We start from the raw sequence: 19,074 nt of genomic DNA, 5'->3' as shown, positions 1-19,074 counted from the left end.
CCTCACATTTTTCTATTATTAAGAGCCTCTGCCGTGGTCCCGCTCACGACCAGCAATGGCCAGCAAACAGCTGTCTAAATGTCCCACGCTTGCCTGAGAGTCCCAGAGACCAGGCAGCTTCCCCAAAGAACAACCCTGGGGCTGGAGAGATGACTCAGAAGTTAGGAGTGCTGGCCGCTCTGGCAGAGGACCCAGGTTTGACTCCCAGAACCCACATGGCGGCTCACCACCGTCTGTGACTGCGGTTCTAGGGGATTCGGCACCTTCTTCTGCCGTCTGTGGGGACCAGGCATGTGTGAGCCGCACAGACACGCACGCAGGTCAGCATCTGTACACATCAAAAATAAAAATACAGCAAAAAGCTTGCCCAGGTCATCCAAGGACTGTAATATGCAGACCAGTGGGAACCTCCAGCATAGAGTGGGTAGGAGACGGATGCTCAGGGAGGGATGCTCAGAGAACGGGAGGGAGCTTAAACGATAAATTAGTTCCTAACAACCGGTCAGGAGCAGCATGGGTAGCATGCAGGCAGGGGCATGGGTTTCTGCTACTCCCCAGCCCACTTCTAGAAAGAGCCACTGAGGGTCCAGCACAGACATACTGTGGGGTCGGGGTGGGGTGAGGGTGCATGCAGGGGTCAGCTGGAGAGGGACCCAGTTTCCTACTTCAGACCTAGCAGTTTTACAGAAGGGATTCAATGGAGGACATTGCAGTGTCTCATGCACCGGAGTGTAGAGAGCGGCAAGGTGAAACAAAGATGGCGCCGACATCCAGCCTTGTCTGGATATAAACGACTTACTGCGCATGTGCAGGCTTGTCCCCTTGCTAGGGCTCCCTCTAGTGGTGAACGGTGGTACTGCACACGTGCGGTTTATGCACCAGGTGTCAGTTGACTGTTAATATGCTAATGAGGTGATTCATTCTCCGCCAATCCCTGGAGGACAAGTAGTGGGGTGATCCAAGCCCCACCAATCCCTGAGAGATAATTAGCATACTGTTGTCTATATAAGCCGAGCGATTTTGCTGCTCGGGGTCCCTGTTCAAGAGAGCTGTAACACTAAGAAGAGCTGTAACACAGTAAAGGCTTGTTTGCAGAAGAATCCTGTTGCCGAGCGTCGTTCTTGCTGGCGGGACATTAGGCGCGCGACACCGGAGGGTCAGGTACTGGTTTTTATTAAACGTTTGCTATGCATAGGGTAACAAGTATGTATGCATATCGTATACGTATTGTATTGCATATTGCACACATAACTAGCATAGCAAGAGTAGGATGTATTCACACACAACGAAATGCTTATCTCAATTATGTATAATTTAATTCTCTTTTAAAGTGAGGGAACAATGATCGTTTAAAAAGGAATCTGTCAGATGGAGACCGATGTTGAGAAATGTTCCTACTGTTACGGGGCTCTGCTGCCGAAGACGTAGAGTCCCTTATTAAAGCTCTTAATATGGTAAGTTACGTTTGAAGCAATTTTCCTATTTGTTGAAAAAGAAGGAAAAAAAAAACTTTAAAGGGAGAGGTTTGGTGGATTCTGCACTGTTCATACAAAACTTCGACCTTCCAATTAAAGTGAGGGGGACAGAGGAGCATCAAGGAAAACTTGAAAGTTAAACAAAAAATTCCTGCATAATTAGTGGGCTCGGTTCACAATGAAGCTCATTAAAAAGTTGATCTCACCCTGGAGCTCAGCAAAGATGTGGGGGAGGAGAGGGTGCATGCGGAAAAGATGGCTGACGGGTGTGGGCCTGGGGCATCACGCTCTAATGCCCACAAGTATAACTACAGGTAACAACAGCAGTAACAACCACTGAGATTGAGGACTGGAATACACAAAATCAGTGTCCCCAGATCGTTATCCTCCCCCACCCGCAAATGAAACACATTTAACCTCACAGCTTTTAACACAAATGATTCACCAGTTTTTTGTAAAGATTTTTGTGCCAGTGTTCACGAGGCTAAACATTACAATGGCAACATAGTGTTTTTAGAAATTATATACAAATGCTGTCAGTTACAAAAGTCCTATAAGCCACCAATAGATGGTCACGGGGGTGGGGGGGGTAGGGGGTGGGAGTGGGGTGTTTGTGTATGTTGGGGTGGTACTGTGAGTCAAACCAGGTCCTTGCACACAGAGGCATTATCTAGCACTGGGCTGCCTCCCTGGCTCTCTGCTTTCCAACTGGATCTCACTGGGCAGTGTTGTCCTTTTTCCTGGATCTCCCTATAAGCCCGTGCAGGCCTTGAACCCGTGACCCTCTGCCCAGCTCCTGAATGCTGACATTGGGAGGACATACAGCACATACCTGGCTGCAGCTAACATGTTACTCCCGGTTGGCAGCACTGTCAAAGCTGGGGCAGACCGTCCTAGGTTAGGGAAGAGGCCCGGCATGATCCAGCCCTATAGTCAAGGGGAAGGGGACTGGTAGCCATGTCTGGGAGAAGGGAGAAAGTAGTTTCTACAAATACTGCTCTCCGTGCTCCTTAAAAACTGTGCGTTTCTTTTGTAAAATTAACACAGAGTAAAGTACAAAGTAAAAGGTTTTTTGTTTTTGTTTTTTTAAATCTCTCTTACTAAAGTAAAGTTGTTCTAGTTTTAGTTTCAATCAAGTCTAAGGGCTAATTCTTAAATTAACCTATCAGCATAGTTTCACTAAAACATTAAGAGAGCCCTTTGTGGCACAAACCAGTGGGTCTCTGCGAAGCTGAGTTACTCTGGAAGGCACCAAAACCAAAAAGGCATAGCTGCTAAATAAATCCTAGAAAAAAAATAGTTATTAAAGGTATGGGTGTCGGGGTGCATTCTGTGGTCAATGCATGGTCTGTGGTCAGGGCATGCGCAGTTCACGCTTCCCTACCAGGAACTATCCGACATGGCGCCATTCTCCAGCTCCCGGTGTCTTGCTGCCTCGAGCAAGCCCTTTTCTTTTGCTATGCTTTGGCAGCTCTTCCCGAGTCCCTGTGGCTTATGACAGTCTGTCCAATTAGCTGTCGGCAGGCACGCTTCCTTTTCCCTCCGCTGCAATGACCTTACACACTCGAAGGAGACTCCATACCATTAACTGGTTTAATCAGAGCTAAACAGAAAGCTGGTCTCAAAGCCCCACTGCTAGGCAACAAGGGGAGCCCGCCGAACTAACTCTCTGGCAGAGAGTATTTCTAAACTCCAGATGAGAACAATTACTGCAACTTCACAATAAATCGTTAACTTGGTCAAGAATAATATCTTGTAGAAAGTGTCAGGAAAAGTCGACAATTGCGATCTGAAAATCACCAATCTAAAACTCTGGAGGATAGACATGATGCTCTTTCTAGATTCTGGACCATTTTGGATTTCAGAGATTTTTGACCGGGTGTGCTCGATTGGTAAAATCTGCGCATGCATCCTCAAATACAAATAACTCCCAGGTCTGAATCACCTGTGGTCCTAAAGCATTTTGTATACAAGGACACACAACCTATACAGGGAAAAACTAAGTTAACCTATCAGAATTTATTTCTCATTTCCTTGGAAGGCAAGGTCTCTGGTACCCTGGCCTCCAACTTGTTTATAGCTCAGGGGGATCCTCCTGCCTCCTTTACCTTCTGAGCCCTGGGATTATAGGCCTGTTTTCTTGTAGTACTCCGGAATTAAATCAGAGCTTCACGCATGCTGGGCAAGCACTCTACAAACTGTGCTGTGTCTCCAGGCCCTGCTTGCTGAATTTAAATGAGCGTCTTTTCTGATCTATCCCAATGCGCAATGGAGAATATAACTCCGCCATGCACCATGGGTAACTAGCTTCCTGTACGTGCTTGAACGGCTCGCCTCCACCGAGCGTGAGAGGCAGCCAATACTCTCCTTCAGAGGCACCTTTTGCGAGTCCTTTGCTGGTATCTGCTTTGAGAAACAGTGAGGGAAGCCAGTTCTCACCGTGAAATCAGACTAATTTATTATCCTTAATCCGGAGCTAGCTTAGACTTCAAGCTCTGTTAGCTAAAATACTTTATCCACATCTATCAAGGGAGGAAAAGGTTAAGATTAGGGGGAAGGCTTTTAAAGGCTAACAGACTTCATGAGAAGGGTTTCTTACGACTTCGTAGAAAACAAACCCCTCTTAAAAAACAACTTTAATGAGTTAAGTGCAAAATGAATGGGAAACATGTGGGTTATATTTCCTTTAAGATGTGCGAGGGCTTAAACACTCGAGGGAATGTGTTTGCAAAGTGTGTCTGAGGAGTGTTTCAAAATAGATTTCAAAATGCTTGAAAAATAGCCTGCGGTAGCTAACCGGCCTCAGATGGGTCACGACAGTTCAGCCGCCCCTCACTGCAAAATGACTGCAAGCTCGGCCGTCCAAGATTTGTGTTATGGAAGGGTAGTCATACTGTGGTTAGTTATTTGTTTAGGAAATTACTGAAGATGTGCTAACTGGAAGACATCTGGAGCGTTCGGCATGACACTGGGCTGAGGAATGGAGCCTCAGTGGTGCCCAGTCGCTGAGGACAACCATGCACGCAGCCAGGGGAATGGGGCCGAGACCCCGAGTGGGCAACTTGTAGAGAGCCGGACCACTTACAGGAGGCTCAAAATGCATTGCTCTGAAGCTCTCAGGATGCTAGGTTTATTCCGTAAAGCCTTGCACTGAAAAACAAGACCCATGCACATGCATGCCCCCAATGCAGCAGCAGCAGCAGCAGCAGAGGCAGCAGCAGCAGCAGCAGCAGCAGCAGCAGCGACAGCCCCGGTTTACAGCTCATGACACTGCAGCGCCTGATTCCCCACGTGTATCACTAATGTAAAAAGCAACAGGATGTGCTATGACACTCTCTAAAAATGCCCTGGTAAACGTACCCTGCCAGGAAGGGAAGGTGAGTGGTTCAAACCCTTAGAAGGCAGGGCAAATCTGCCGAGTAACTTTTGTATGTGGTAATCTGGGGTCTAACCACAGCTAAGCTCGATTGTGATCCCATATAAAGCAGGTCACCGTACAGCCTGTCTCCTCTCTTCAGGAGGTGGAGTAGGAATCCAGTGACAGTAAATGCATCTCAGATATTACTTGACACTGCAAATGCTATCTCCAGTCCTTTCAGGCCAGTGCGTCCTGTATTTCCTAACTATTGGCAACTCGAATTAATCAGCTCTGCACTCCCAATCCAAAATGCTCCAGAACGGGAATTCTAGACAAGATATACCACAAGTGGAGACCGACACTGACAGGACACAGTCAAAATGTAAGATTACTGTCGGGCTCCATCTAGATCTATTCAAAACATACACTCTTGGTTTAGACTTTGGTCCCAGGCTCAAGATATACACAAATATTCCCGAGTCCCCAAGCAGCCAGACTCTTAAGCACTTCCAGCTGCCAGCACGATGAAGGAGAAGCACTCACACTGTGTATATAGCAAACATTTTGCTCTGTGACACGTGACTTGCTTTTGCTTCATAGTGAGAAATGCACGCGTGTTGGTTCCTAGACTAGAAGATCATTGAAAATCGCCAGTCAACGCCTCACCTCAGAGAGAGATGTCTGGACCATGGTTGGCTCCTGATTTCAGCCCTGGATAATGGCGAGTTGGAAGAAGTAAGGTTAGGAGAGACCATAAAGGGGACAAAAATTGCTTTGTTTCCCACCCATTTGCGGGGTAGAAGAACAACCAGCCAGGAGAGACACGGAAATCCTGTTCCTGTTAGGAAGGAAGTAGAGGATGTAGGTAGGGGACAGAAGATTGCTCAGGGCATTCTCAGTCTGATTGATTCCTGCTTTCTCAGGGGAAACCCTCTAGCAGTGAGCTCTGCTGTGCCCCAATCCATCTCACAACTTCAAGCTGCACTGGTCCTGGGCCCTACGCAAAGGACAAAGGACTGATGGACAGAGTGGGACAAGTTGGTCCTTCCTGGTCTCTTCTAGTTTGGTACCGCTCACCCAAGTCTTTTCTTGTCTACACTTCGGAAGGGTAAAACCCACTTGTGGTCACAGGGGGTGAGAAAAGTGGGGCCACAGAACTGTTTCCAGGCACCTTCCAAGCTGTAAATATGACCCAGTTGTGTGGCAATGGAGCGATGTGCAAATCCCAACTTCACGCTTAGTTTACCTAGAGCATTTCTGGGATTACGTGTCTTCGTTTCTCTTTCGTGGTTCTGATAAGACTGCCAAGAGCCACATAAGGGAGAATGGTTTATTCTGGCTTACATTTTAAAAGTCCATCATGGCGCGGCAGTCACAGTAGCAGGGGCGGCAAGCATCTGGTCCCGTGGCTGATCACGTGGTGCATCCACAGTCAGAAAGCACAGAGGGACGCACGCGTGCTCGTGCTCCAAGGGACGCATGCGTGCTCGTGCTCCAAGGGGCGCTTGCGTGCTAGTGCCCCACTCACTTTCTCTAACACAGTCCGGAATCCCCACACAGCCTGCCCACAGTTGAGATATATCTTACCACATCAATTGACATCATGCAGATGACTTCTCAGACATTCTCAGATACTAACATTAATCTAGATATTTCCTCACAGGTGTGCCAGAAGCTTGTCTCCTAGGTAACTGAGGATCCTGTCAGGATAATGATTAACACATCACGCAGACTCACAAAGAAACCAGAGAGATGACAACATACAATTCACACACCCGAACTTCACCCCTCCCTGTCTCCAAACAGCCCCAACTCAGTCTCCATGACAGCGGAGCAAAGGTTTCACCAGGTAACTGCAGACTGGAAAAGAAGAGACCATTAATGACAGATTGGTAGTAATATTTGAAAAACAAATGACAGCAGACTCGTTGGTGTCCATAATTCTGCTCCACAAAGAAAAGGATAAATTCAGCTTCTTACTTAGGAGCCCAGAGAAAGAGTGGGGCACAGCTAGGCTTCAGTCGCTTCTCATTAGAAATTGGTGCGCCGCGCTGAAGAGATGACTCAGCAGTTAAGAGCCCTAGCTGTTCTTCCAGAGGACCCAGCACCCCCATGGTGGCTCACAACCATTTGTAACTTTGTTTCCAGGGGATCCAGCACCCTCTTCTGACCGCCTCAGGCACTGTATGCATGTAACACATACATAGATGTGGCAAAGTGCTGGTATAAAAATGAATGAGCGTAGGGAAAGACGGCCAGCACCAGCTGTCATTAGGGACAAGCAAATGAAAGCAGCAATCGCACACTTCGCAAAACGGTGAGACTCACATAACCACCCCGACCAAACGCTCACCAGGGTTCAGAGCAAGGGGAGTGTAGAGTCTCTGCTAATGCAAGTGCAAGATGACCCTGGCCGTGTGGGAAGACAGCACTGTAGTTTCTTATAAATGTGAGAACAATCTTACCATGCTCCGGGGACCATTGTTGGAGGCATTTACTTGAAGGTAATGCGTACCCGGAAACCAGAAACCGTGTAGGAGCGTTGTAAATATGCAGCATGGTTGACAGCCATTGTATTTGTAATTGCTGAAGCTCGAGAACAGCTGAGGCGCCTTTCAGTAAACGGTGAATAAACAGAGTGTGCTGGTGTATCCATCCATACAGTGGAATACCGTTTGAGGAAGCCATAGACAGAGAAATGTGAGTAAGGTAGGAGGGCCTGAGAGGTGGAGGAAAAATGAGCAGCCCCAGGGGACCCACAGGATTTTCAGGGCAGTCAAATGATTGTCCATGAAACAATTCTGGTGGGTGCACGCATTATGCTCTTGTCCCAGACTGAGGCCCACTGCAAGCTAGGGGCTCTCGTATAGGAGCACTTGTATCAAGCCAATGCGACACTCTAATACAGGAGAGACGGGGTACTGGCGAGGGAATGTGGGAACTGTAAGAACCATTTCTGTTCCTGTTTTCCTTAAAGTTCTCTAAAAAATAAACTGTGATAATTCAAGAAATGGCTTTTGGAAGTGTCATAAAATAAGACTCATGATAGGGAAAATTCACCACACAGAATGTCCACTATGAAATAGTACCACATAAATATTTATTAAAATAGTTAATTGGAGAGCCACACACATTACCACATTGACCTTAAAATTATTAGTAAATTGCACAGAAAACAAAATACCACGTTGACAAAGATGTGATTTCATGAGAAAAGTCTGGAAAAGAGGCTCATGGCAGCTAGTGAGGGGTCTGTTGTCCCCTGGGAGCAAGAAGCACACATCGCTATACAATCAAATCGACAGTCAACTCTCTAGAAATTTATTGTAACACCACAACTTATGCCAACATAGCAAGACTCAAGCATGAAGTGTGAGAGAAACACATTTAGCAGATACAATTTAGAAACATCTTTTTATTTAAATTAGCTTAAATACTGGAGGGCAAACACTGGAAGCAAAGTCTTAGAGGCACACCCTCGAGCCATTCTGTCGGGTAGGGGTCCCACGGGACACGGTGTCCACAGAGTGGCCACCCAGGGAGGGTGGTAAGTGTGAACACACGTGCTTTCATAAAGTAATGAGGTTCTCAGGGTGGACAGAGGAACTGCTAAGCTCCAAAATGTTTAATACCACCATGTTGGTTTGTATTTACAGAACACTGAGAAACCAGTGGACTGTGTGACATGTGTGAACCTGCTCCTTGGGGTGAAATACATTCAAATAAAGGCCGGCCACACAGGGAAGCACAACGTCTACGCTTCACGGATCTCACCTTTCCCTCGGGAGGCAGAGGCAAGACGCTCTCTGTGACTTCAGCTTGGTTTACGTATTTATTTCCAGGCTGGACAGGGGCTACAAGGTAAGACCCTGTCTCAAAATAATACTAATACTAATAATAATACTACTTTTAAAATTCCAGCTTAGAATTATCAAGTTAACAGGAAGAGGTAAAAGCATCAGAGAGGGCTGTACTTTAAGAACAGATCTGTAGAGATGAGGCAAGGAATGCCTAAAATTAAGCAGGGGACCCTCCTCCTGAGGACAGGGGTGGTGTGTACTTGGGAGAGCAGGGAGGGCAGGGAGGGCAGGGAGGGCAGGGAGGAGAGCAGGGAGGAGAGCAGGGAGGAGAGCAGGGAGAGCAGGGAGAGCAGGGAGGAGAGCAGGGAGAGCAGGGAAAGCACAATGCAGGGAAAGTGAAAGCTGGGAAGGAGAGCGGGAGAGAGGAGTGAACGAGCTTTCTTTTCCTTCTGCCACTCAAGGCACATAAACCCCCATTTGTGGTGACAAACATACCAGTCCCGTACCACTAGTATTACCACTAGTATTAAGCCAATATTCAGGTTTTAATTTTGTTTTTAGTTTTCTTAAGGTGTGCGAAAAGCAGAGCAGAAATGATTTCATAGCATCATCTTAATATGTTTTTATTAACAAGGCACCTGAAATGAGAAATATCAAAACTACAGTTTTCAGAGAGAAAAAAAAACTAGTAAAAATTCAAATTACTACAAAGTAAATGTGTAAAAATATGTTACCATACTGATCTAATTTTTTTTTTCTTTTTTCTTTTTTTCGGAGCTGGGGACCGAACCCAGGGCCTTCCTAGGCAAGCGCTCTACCACTGAGCTAAATCCTCAACCCCCTGATCTAATATTTTAATTACTCAGGTTCCACATTAAGAAATAATATCAAAAGCAAATGACCCAAAAATTAAATAAATATGAAAAGCCTAGATTAAAAGCATAAATAAGTAAACTTGGAGTAATTCTGTCGAGGTAAATAAACTGCAGATCAGTGCGTGTGAGCGTCCCCGTGAGGGTTAGCTCACCACCGTGCGTCCTTCACTGCATGCTATTTTCTTCTGCTGTGATGGGCTCTTAAGATTCGCATGGGTGTCATGTGCGTCCCAGATTGAAAATATTGTACATTCAAACAGTAAGCAACAAACAAAGACACGAGAAAGTTGGTCTGGGTGACTCTGCAGGCCTGTGATGTCACCTGTTTCTCAGCCGAGTGACTAGGAGGCCTCAGCTTCCCTTAAAGAGCCATTTGTCTGGGACATTTCACCAATATTCTCCTAGTTTCTTTAAAAAAGAAATTATGGGGGCTGGGGATTTAGCTCAGTGGTAGAGCGCTTACCTAGGAAGCGCAAGGCCCTGGGTTCGGTCCCCAGCTCCGAAAAAAAGAAAAAAAAAAAAAAAAGAAATTATGGAAGTAAAGCTTTCACAGCAAACACATTACATGTGTATACACTTACCATAATTACATGTGTAACTGTGGCACAAAAATGATAAAGTGGGTACATTAAAATAGATCTTTAATAGTTTTATTTTTTATTGTTTGTTTAAACAAATAATTGTTTGTTTAAACAAATTGTTTGATTGTTTAAAATTTCTAATTTTAAAACCAATCAAAGGTTTAAAAAAAAAAAAGCAGAGAGGAAGACATTTCTGTATATTTCCTTCTCCAAATTGTTTGATTGTTTAAAATTTCTAATTTTAAAACCAATCAAAGGTTTAAAAAAAAAAAAAGCAGAGAGGAAGACATTTCTGTATATTTCCTTCTCCAAACACACAGATTGCCGTTTCTCCCTTTATGAGCTAAATCCATGCTTTAGTAGAAGCTGGGAGTGACAGTTACCAAAGGAAATATCCAGCCAAAGCCTCAGAGTCCAGCACGGCTTGGCAAGCCACACAGCCTCCATCCACCTTCCTACACACAAAGAGTGACCAGCAGTGTGGCCATGACGGGAGCATCCACGACGCTCCTGTCACACAACTACGCGCATGCCGGTCACTGGGCTGTCGCTCCAGTGCTCCTGTTTCCCAGGGAAGTAGACCGAGTACTTCTACTGTGGTAACACACCTGCTTTACAATCCAGAGCAGCAAAGAAAACAGTTCCTACTGTGGGCAAGGTAACGTGCCTCGCGCGGCCATGACTCGTGCGGCCATGACAGCATGTCTTACAGAAGCATGTCTTACATCTGAGCGGCCTCTTACAGATCCGCGCAGGAGTTTAAGACAAGCAAAGCCTTTGCCACCCACTGACAGCTTCTGAGGAGGGAGAGAGTCGGAAGCACATCTGACTTACTAACTCAGTGGCTACAGACCAACCTAGCATAGACGCAGGCCTGCACTGCGGGAGCATGAGGACTTCAGGGGGAAAAAAGGTTTATGCAAAGGTAAGTAATGCCAATGCCAGGAAAGGGCTACCAACCACCAGGGTTAGAGAGAAGGGCTGTCTATCTGTCTGTCTGCCTGGCTGCTTGTCTGCCTGCCTCTCTCTCTCTCTCTCTCTCTCTCTCTCTCTCTCTCTCTCCCTTCCTTCCTTCCTTCTTTCCTTCCTCCCTCCTTCCCTCCCTCCCTTCCTTCCTCCCTTTCTTTAAGTCCAACAAGAGGATTTAGTGGGGTTGTTTCTTTCTGTTTGATTTTTTTTCTTTTTTTCGGAGCTGGGGACCGAACCCAGGGCCTTGCGCTTGCTAGGCAAGCACTCTACCGCTGAGCTAAATCCCCAGCCCCTCTGTTTGATTTTTGAGATAGGGTCTTGCTATTCTATACAGGCTGGCTATAGGCTGCGTGCGTGCGTGCGTGCGTGCATGCGTGCGTGCCATATTTTCACTATCCTTTTAGCAGTTGGAGGGCATTCAGGCTGTGTCCGTTTCCTACTGATCCTCCCACATCAGCCTTCCACATTAGTTGTTTATTTCAAACGTCCCTGGTGTGGTGCCTGGAGTCCTAGCTACTGGGGACAAAGTAAGACCCTCCTCTAAGTAAATAAATAAAAGCAAGTTTGCTCATCTCTGTCTAACTTTTCAAGAATTGGGCCCGTTACAAAAAAATGATGTCTTTTGATTTGGAACTTTATAATCTGTGTGAAGGGGCCTGTGTACTGTGGGATGCTCCCCTCTGGACCCCAGTCAGACCACACCAAACACCTCCCAAGCACAAGCCAAATGCAAAGAGATCCTTGATTAAGCAGGGCAGGGGGACAAGGTGGCCGAATCTGCACTGGGCGGAAGCATCAGCAAACAGCTTTGCTGGGGAAAGGGGAGGTCTGTGTTAGAACGAGCTAGGGCACGCTGGTGAGGTCTGGCTGGGTATTTTAGTTATCGGGTTAGTCAAAACAATGGACTCTGATTGCTGGACCTTGGTGTTCGGTCTCAGGAACGAGCCAATGGCCAAATAAGGGGCCAGACCTTGGTGACGAGCTTCAGGAATGAGATCTAACAGCTCAGCAGGGGGAGAAGGGTAAAGGGACAAAGTCTGTGAGCGCCTGTGTGTCATGGTCGGCCTGCTAGAGCTCTTCACTCTGTCTCAGAAGAAAGGGGCAATTTATAATAATCAGATGAATCCATGAGTTTAAAGAGTCAGGTTTCTGTCCCCTGAAAAGAGCATGATGCATTTATAGGTTTTAGTAAGGAAAAGAGGTCAAGTATCTTAAGCGACATAGTGGGAGTTTCTAAAGTGTCTCTAAGATGGATAGAGTACATAGTTTCAAAGTAGGCTTGAGAATTAGGGTACTATCAGACAAGCTTTTAAAGTCGATTTGGAAGCATAGGTTGCCTGACAGTCCAGAAGGGGCAGGCGTGATTAATTACAGGGCACAGTGCGTGTGACCACACCCATGCAGCTCCCTTTGAGATCCTCCTTCCGGGCTAACTCTACGTCTACTGAGCAGGTCAGATGTGGGCTCTCTCCCACTGCATGCACAAGTTCATAGATCTGTGTGTGGGGTTGGAGGGATGGCCAGGCCATTATATAGAGGACCTGGACTTGGTTCCCAGCACCCACATGGTGGCTCAAACTCCCTATAATTCTAGAATCAGGGGACCCAATGTCCTCTTCTGGTCTCCTCAGGTACCACATGCATGTGGTACACAGACATACATGCTGGCAAAATACATGCAGAAGAGGGGAAAAGGTTCTTTTGCATTATAGCCTAGGAGACTAGTCTTGTTTAGAATTCAGATTACTGAGCAAAGTCAAATTCTCCAAAAGCATACAGTGTTGGAGGTGATTAAAAAACCAGTAGCCATATTGATTTGAGCACACTGAGTGAAAAGTGAGACGTTCGAAGGGTGAAGGCTGCTGCTAACAGAGCGAGACTCTTCCCATCGTTCCAAAGGAAGCGTGGGAGGCACCGGCACAAAGACTATACCAGGGGAAACACTTGGCAAATGTCTAAGGAGCCAGAGGCTAACAGAGGAGCTGGTGAGCTAGGGGGAGTGAGCGAGAATGCTAACTGCACATCATACTCCGACAGGGAGTACTGCACTCTACAGATTCAAAGATCATCGTTTCCTGAAGAATTCACCATCTTTCCACTCCAAGTGACCATTCCAATCAAATGCTCTGTAAACAAGGCCCTCCCGCCCAGAGCCGCCCCCTCAGCCCCAGGGCCCTGGCCTGCTTATTCTGTAGCCTGAAGCCAGCAGACTCTATGGGCGTCTCTTACTTCTCAACTACGTTTCTCTGTACCTCTAGGCATTTTTGTTTTGGCCTTTAAGTGAAGATTTCTCTGATTAAAAATTCCAGACTCTTTTTTTTTAATTTCAGGAATTTCTTCACATTTCATAAACAAACTCCCGGAAATGGAAGACGGTGACCAGTCACGCAGATCCGAACTCAACCATCCACTTTTCGTACTTCTCCAGGTCTGCCGCAGAGACAGACTTGGCGATTTTCTTCAGTGCCAGCTCCAAGTCCCCTCTGGTGACAGGCATCTGCAGCTCCTCCTTGGACAGGGCCCGGATCTCTTCTGGACTCAGGCCGTTGATGCGCCGCCTCATGGCCATCAGAGAAGCATCTCTGCAACCAGACCAAAGCAGTCAGCAGCCTACCTGCACCCGCTCTCAACACTTCAACGACAAAGTCACCACAGTAACTGAGGACGATGTTATGTGTGCTTTCCAGACACCACTCAGAAGTCTCCAGTCCCATCCTGAAGTTTCAGAAGAGGTTCAAAACCAATGCAAAAGCTGGGGAGATGGCTCAGTTGGAATAGTGCTGGCTATCTAAGCACAAGGACCAGGGGTTCAAGTCCCACCCCCACCCCCCAAATGTTGGGTATGTTGGCACAGGCTTATCATCCTAGGCCTAGGGACGTGAAAACAGAAATCCCTAGGGCATGTTAGCCAGCTAGCCCAGCCTACTTGGCAAGTCTTAAGGCCACTGAGAGACCTTGTCTCAAAAACCAGGGAGAGGCCAGGGGTGGTGGAACACACATTTAGTCACGTAGTCAGAAGGTGCAGACCTCTGATTTTGAGGCTAACTTGGTTTACCTAGTCAGCTAGAGATACACAGTGAGGCCCTGCCAAAAAGAAAAGAAACCCAGCCCTAGTCACCATACAAACAAAATCAGGTGGCCGGCACCTGAGAAACAACATCCAAGATTGATGTCTGATCTCCAAGTGCACAGGCATCTGCACACATTCATACACCTGCAAATACACACACACACACACACACACACACACACACACACACACACACGCACACACCCCAAAATAGGACAGGAGTTGGGAAGTATACTATATCGCGGAGGCCCAGGACAAGCTCAGCTAGTACCAGGCCTTCTTCTCGGTGCCTCAAAACAGCCTGGAAGTTTAGGAAGAGGAAGTCAATTTTGGAATGAAGAATCGCATGCTTGGAATGGACATTTAGCTAATGTTAAAATGTCAAGTTTACAACCAATAAGTCAGTGTACCGCCTCGGCAAATGGAGTGAAGGCAGGGAGGGATGTGACAGTCTCCATGTACAGGTCCCTCAGAGGACGTCTGTGGGATGCTTCTCCTGATCAACGGTAAATAAACACGAAGCCGTAGAAGAAATGGCTGAGTTCTCATCAAGGCCTACTAGGAGGACGAGAAGCCTCACCTTCAGGTCTGCCAGTGTTTTACTACAGAGATGGTGGAAACTTGAGGGCGTGAAGCCTCTGGACTCAAATGCAGGAAACACAAGGGAGACAGGCGCTAAAACTTTAAGGGAAAGCACAGAGACTAAGTACGCAGACTTCTCCATAAGAACTAAAAGTTCTCTCTTTCCAGTGATGGATCTAAAACCATGAGGTCCTTAGAGTGGATGGGAACTGAAAACTGTGTCTCCTCCATCAATGAAACGGATCAACTTCCTTCATCCTCACGTGGTCCAAATTCGCCCAAGAAAGCTGCACACTGTTGCTTCCACAGTGCGGCTGTGTGCCACCCTAAAGCAGATTAGTGTGGGGTTGCTCAGTTCTGTTGCCGAGGAAGACACAGTGTTTCTTACGGCAACCAAAAACCTACGTGAGGAGTGGAGATAGAGCTCACTGGTGGAGCACTTGTCCAGCACTCGCAGGCCCGTATTTGGCGCCCGAAACTCTAAGAGAGCGTCTATACGCCCAGCACTTCTGAGACACAGGCGGGAGGAGCATGAATTTACAGCCTGGGCGAGAGGACCTGGAATCAAGAATGGACCGAGAGGAAGCAAGTCATCCATCGTATTATGTACGTGTTTGTCAAACAACCATCAAGGTGTGTGTGAAGGGAGTAATCTGGACGACATGACAGCGTGTATGCTTTTAGGGCTGACCATTTGGGTCCTGCACCTGCTCTCAGCGCTCCTTGGCTGCCTGCTGGTCTGTGTGGGACTGGAGCCTCCTGAGCTCAGCCGCATGGGTGTTAGCATGGCTGTCGTTCATGTTTAGGCAGTCAGGTTGGTGGAAGGGAAGGGAAGGGAGGCCAGTGTTGTAGTTATATTAAAATCTCAAAAAAAAATTTTTTTTAAAAAGAAAATAAAGCTATTTAAAAAGAAAAAAATACGTGCAAACCTCCAGGAAACGGGGTGCTGCCTTCAGGTTTGGGGCTAACACCTCTGACTTTAAGACCAGCTGTCCTACACATCTAAACTAACGTGTGGGCTCGGCCACAGGTCACCAGGACATACCTGCAGATGTTAGTTATGTCAGCGCCCGAGTAGCCCTCTGTCTTCTCAGCGATGTCCTCCAGGTGGATGTCGGGGTCCAGCTCCACCTCCCGGAGGCTGATCTTCAGGAGCTCCGCCCTTCCTTTTGCTGTGGGAAGATGGAAGGTCTCACGTAAACTTACTACTGCTTCTGCTGAGGGATCCCCTTTAAACACCCAGGAGAGAAAAGCAATGTAAAAAGGAGACCAAGACAGCGAGGCCCCCAGCACTTCTATGTGTCACTCAATGCAGTCTCTCTACTTCCTATACGAGGTCACAGAAACCTGAGGGGACTTATTTCTCCTAACAGATGCCAGAGGAGAACCACAGCTCTGAGCTCTCTATGAGCTCAGATAAATGCTGCCTTCAAAGCCGCAGATGGCTTCGAACGAAAAACATCAGGGGGATGGGTGCAGAGGCAGCTCAGCAGAGCCTCTTGCAGAGGACCTGGGTTCAATTCCCAGCACCCACATGTACCTCACACCTTCTGTCACTCCAGTTCCAGGGACTCTGACGCCCTCTTCTGGCCTCCACAGGCACTGCATGAATGTGGCTCTAATACCTGCTGGCAAAATACCTCAACACACAGAATTACTTTTAAAATAGAAAAACTATTTGGTCTAGTTGGTCAAAAGAGACAGACGGAGGATAACTCCTCAGAAGAACCCTGTTCAAATGTTAGGATGGCAGACTTAAGGAGGTCTGTCCGTGGTTCAGAAAAGCTAAGACTTAGCAGTGAGCACAAACAGCTCCCGGGTGCACTAGTTCAGGGACACCTGGTGCCAGCATGATTTCCCCCCGTGCTGGCTTGGACATGGCTCTGTGCTGAGTTGCTTGGCTTTCTGTTGCTGTAGTTTGAGGTAGACCCGCTTGAATAAAACACTATGACAGGCCATGACAGGTTTACCTGGGTCTCTCTTTCCTAAGATAAAAAATAAGGTTAATTTTCCTCAACTGTTATTTTAAGAAATGTTAAATATTAGAAAAAAAGCCCTTTACATTTCCTCACCATTCACGGGGTGCTAACAGTACTACAAACTCCCTACCCTACACACACACACACACACACACACACACACACACGCACACACACATACACACACATACACACACATACACACACATACACACACATACACACATACACACACACATACACACACACATACACACACATATACACATACACACACATACACATACACACACATACACAAATACACACACATACACACACATACACCACACACATACACATACACACATACACACACATACACATACATACACACACATACACACATACACACACATACACACACATACACACACATACACCACACACATACACACACATACACACATACACACACATACACACACATACACATACATACACACACACACACACACATGAATTGAGGGCTGGCTGCAGGTGACATTATACCCACAGGTTCATGAGCGTGCAGTTCCTGAGAACGAAGGCATATAGACTTTTTCCATTATCAGGACAACAGCAGGGCCTCGGTAAGCTCCCGAAACACAAAGTGCAGGGCCCTGCCCGCTGGCTTCCGGGAGGCCAGCCCACCATGTCAGGTATTCACGCCACACCTCAGCATTGTCTCAGTAGAGTCCGCCCCTACCGGTTTAATCTTGATTCGTTCTATCTTTCATAGAACTACATTTATATTTCTTCTCCCAATTCCTAACATCAAAGCATTTCTACAGAATGTCTGAGGAGGTCTGTTTACAGAGCGGTAAGAGCCTTGAGATGCTCTGGGGGAGCAGCAAGGTGGGGAGAGCTGTGGCTGCTGCTGACAGCAACGACACACACGATGACAATGATGATTTCTATGAAGGCCTGCAGAGCAACAGCACCCTGCCCGCCTGCTGCCTGCCTGCTGCCTGCAGGGGGGGGGGGGGGGGCTCTCTGGAGATGAACAGATCAGTGGGATAGAAATGGGAGCGAGGTGGGCCCTAGGCTCCAGGGATGAAAGGTGGGATGAGCAATAAAGAAAAGCAAACCTGTCCTCAGGGAAAATGAGATCCGGTTTCCCCCATACTCTACGCAAAACTCAGTGCCGATCCATTACAAGTAAAATAAGTGTAAAATTAAAAGCATTTTCAGGAAATACCTAGGAAAACAGTTAATGATCTCAGGGAGAACTCTCGAGATGCAGGTTTTTAGAGAGGAGCTGTGGGGCTGCGGAGACAGCTCAGCAGACAAACTGTTCACCACGAAAGCATGAGGACCCGAGTTTGGATCCCTCGCGCCCACATCAAAATCTTGGAGGGGCAGCATGAACCGTGATCCCTGAGCTGGGAGACAGACACGGGTCCTGAAGGCTCACTAGCCAGCTAGTCTAGTCAGTCAACAAGCTACAAGCAAGTGAGAGACCCTGTCTCAAAAAATGAGGAGGGTGACAGAGGAAGACACCTAACACTGACTGCTGGCCTCCAGAGGCACATGCACAGCACTCATGCACACATGATCACATGCATGTGGCTATACACCACACACACACACACACACACACACACACACACACACACACACACACACACTAAAAGCACAAGGGGAGAACTTACCATGCAGAGCACGCTTGAATCGGGGACTCCAATTATCACAAGAACCATGCCCCCAAATATTCTTATGTTGAAGTCCTAACTCCAAGTCCTTTGGAGTTTGACTACACTTGGTGACAGGTTTTTAAAAGATCTCAAAAGAGGTCATGCGACTGTGCCCGCACCCAGTGTAACTGGTGTCCTTACAGAGAGGTTAGGGCACAGACATACTCAGGAGGAAGGTCATGTGTGGCTACCAGAGGAAGATGGCAGGCAAAGAGCAGGGTCTACCAGGCAAATAGCAGTGTCTCAGAGGGAATGATGGAAAGTGGAGTAAACCCTTGCTTGCTCAAGTGACTTAGCAGCATTAATTCTGAGGGGTGCACAGCTAGTCTGCACTGTTGGTGACGTCCCCGCAGTCTTGCTGGGGAATACCTGTAGCACAGAATCACTGAAAACAGGAGCATTGGCTCCCTCCCTAGAGCCTGGACAGCCACTTTAGAAGGGAACACGGTCCTCCCCTAGGTCTACAGATGTCCCACAACTACGTCAGGATGAGAAGACCTGGCATCTGTCCCTTCATCCTACGTCTGTCCTCCCGGATGGCTTATGAGTCTGGGCAGATTCAGCTCACCCTGCACGTAGATAGGTTAAGGATTAGGGAACTATTTTGTCTCATTCAGGGCTAATCTCACAGAGATGTGCCTAGTCTCTCATCCCCCTTCAAGGTAAAGTC

At 47.3% G+C, this 19,074-nt stretch overlaps 1 protein-coding gene and 1 long non-coding RNA gene across 7 annotated transcripts in view; one reads left to right on the top strand and one right to left on the bottom strand.

Moving 5' to 3' along the window:
• Positions 1-1,031: 1,031 nt before the first annotated feature.
• LOC102553253 (uncharacterized) lies at positions 1,032-10,986 on the top strand. The gene is made up of 6 exons (XR_015634597.1): positions 1,032-1,161; positions 1,332-1,454; positions 5,434-5,568; positions 6,497-6,682; positions 8,490-8,694; positions 10,835-10,986. It is a non-coding gene; the product is annotated as an uncharacterized LOC102553253 (long non-coding RNA).
• A 2,368-nt stretch (positions 10,987-13,354) lies between these two features.
• The window catches only part of Katnal1 (katanin catalytic subunit A1 like 1), a 61,834-nt gene continuing 56,114 nt past the window's right edge, over positions 13,355-19,074 (bottom strand). For all 6 annotated transcript variants that reach the window (XM_087577857.1, XM_087577859.1, XM_087577855.1 and 3 more), the window contains 2 exon segments: positions 15,756-15,882; positions 13,355-13,640 (listed from right to left, as the gene is read on the bottom strand). In XM_087577857.1, the coding sequence (XP_087433983.1) occupies positions 13,442-13,640; positions 15,756-15,882 (326 nt within the window). In that variant the 3' untranslated portion in view covers positions 13,355-13,441.

Source organism: Rattus norvegicus, chromosome 12, assembly GCF_021556685.1.
Source record: "Rattus norvegicus strain SHRSP/BbbUtx chromosome 12, alternate assembly SHRSP_T2T, whole genome shotgun sequence".
Lineage (NCBI taxonomy): Eukaryota > Metazoa > Chordata > Mammalia > Rodentia > Muridae > Rattus > Rattus norvegicus.
This window is presented reverse-complemented; position numbering and strand designations above follow the sequence as displayed.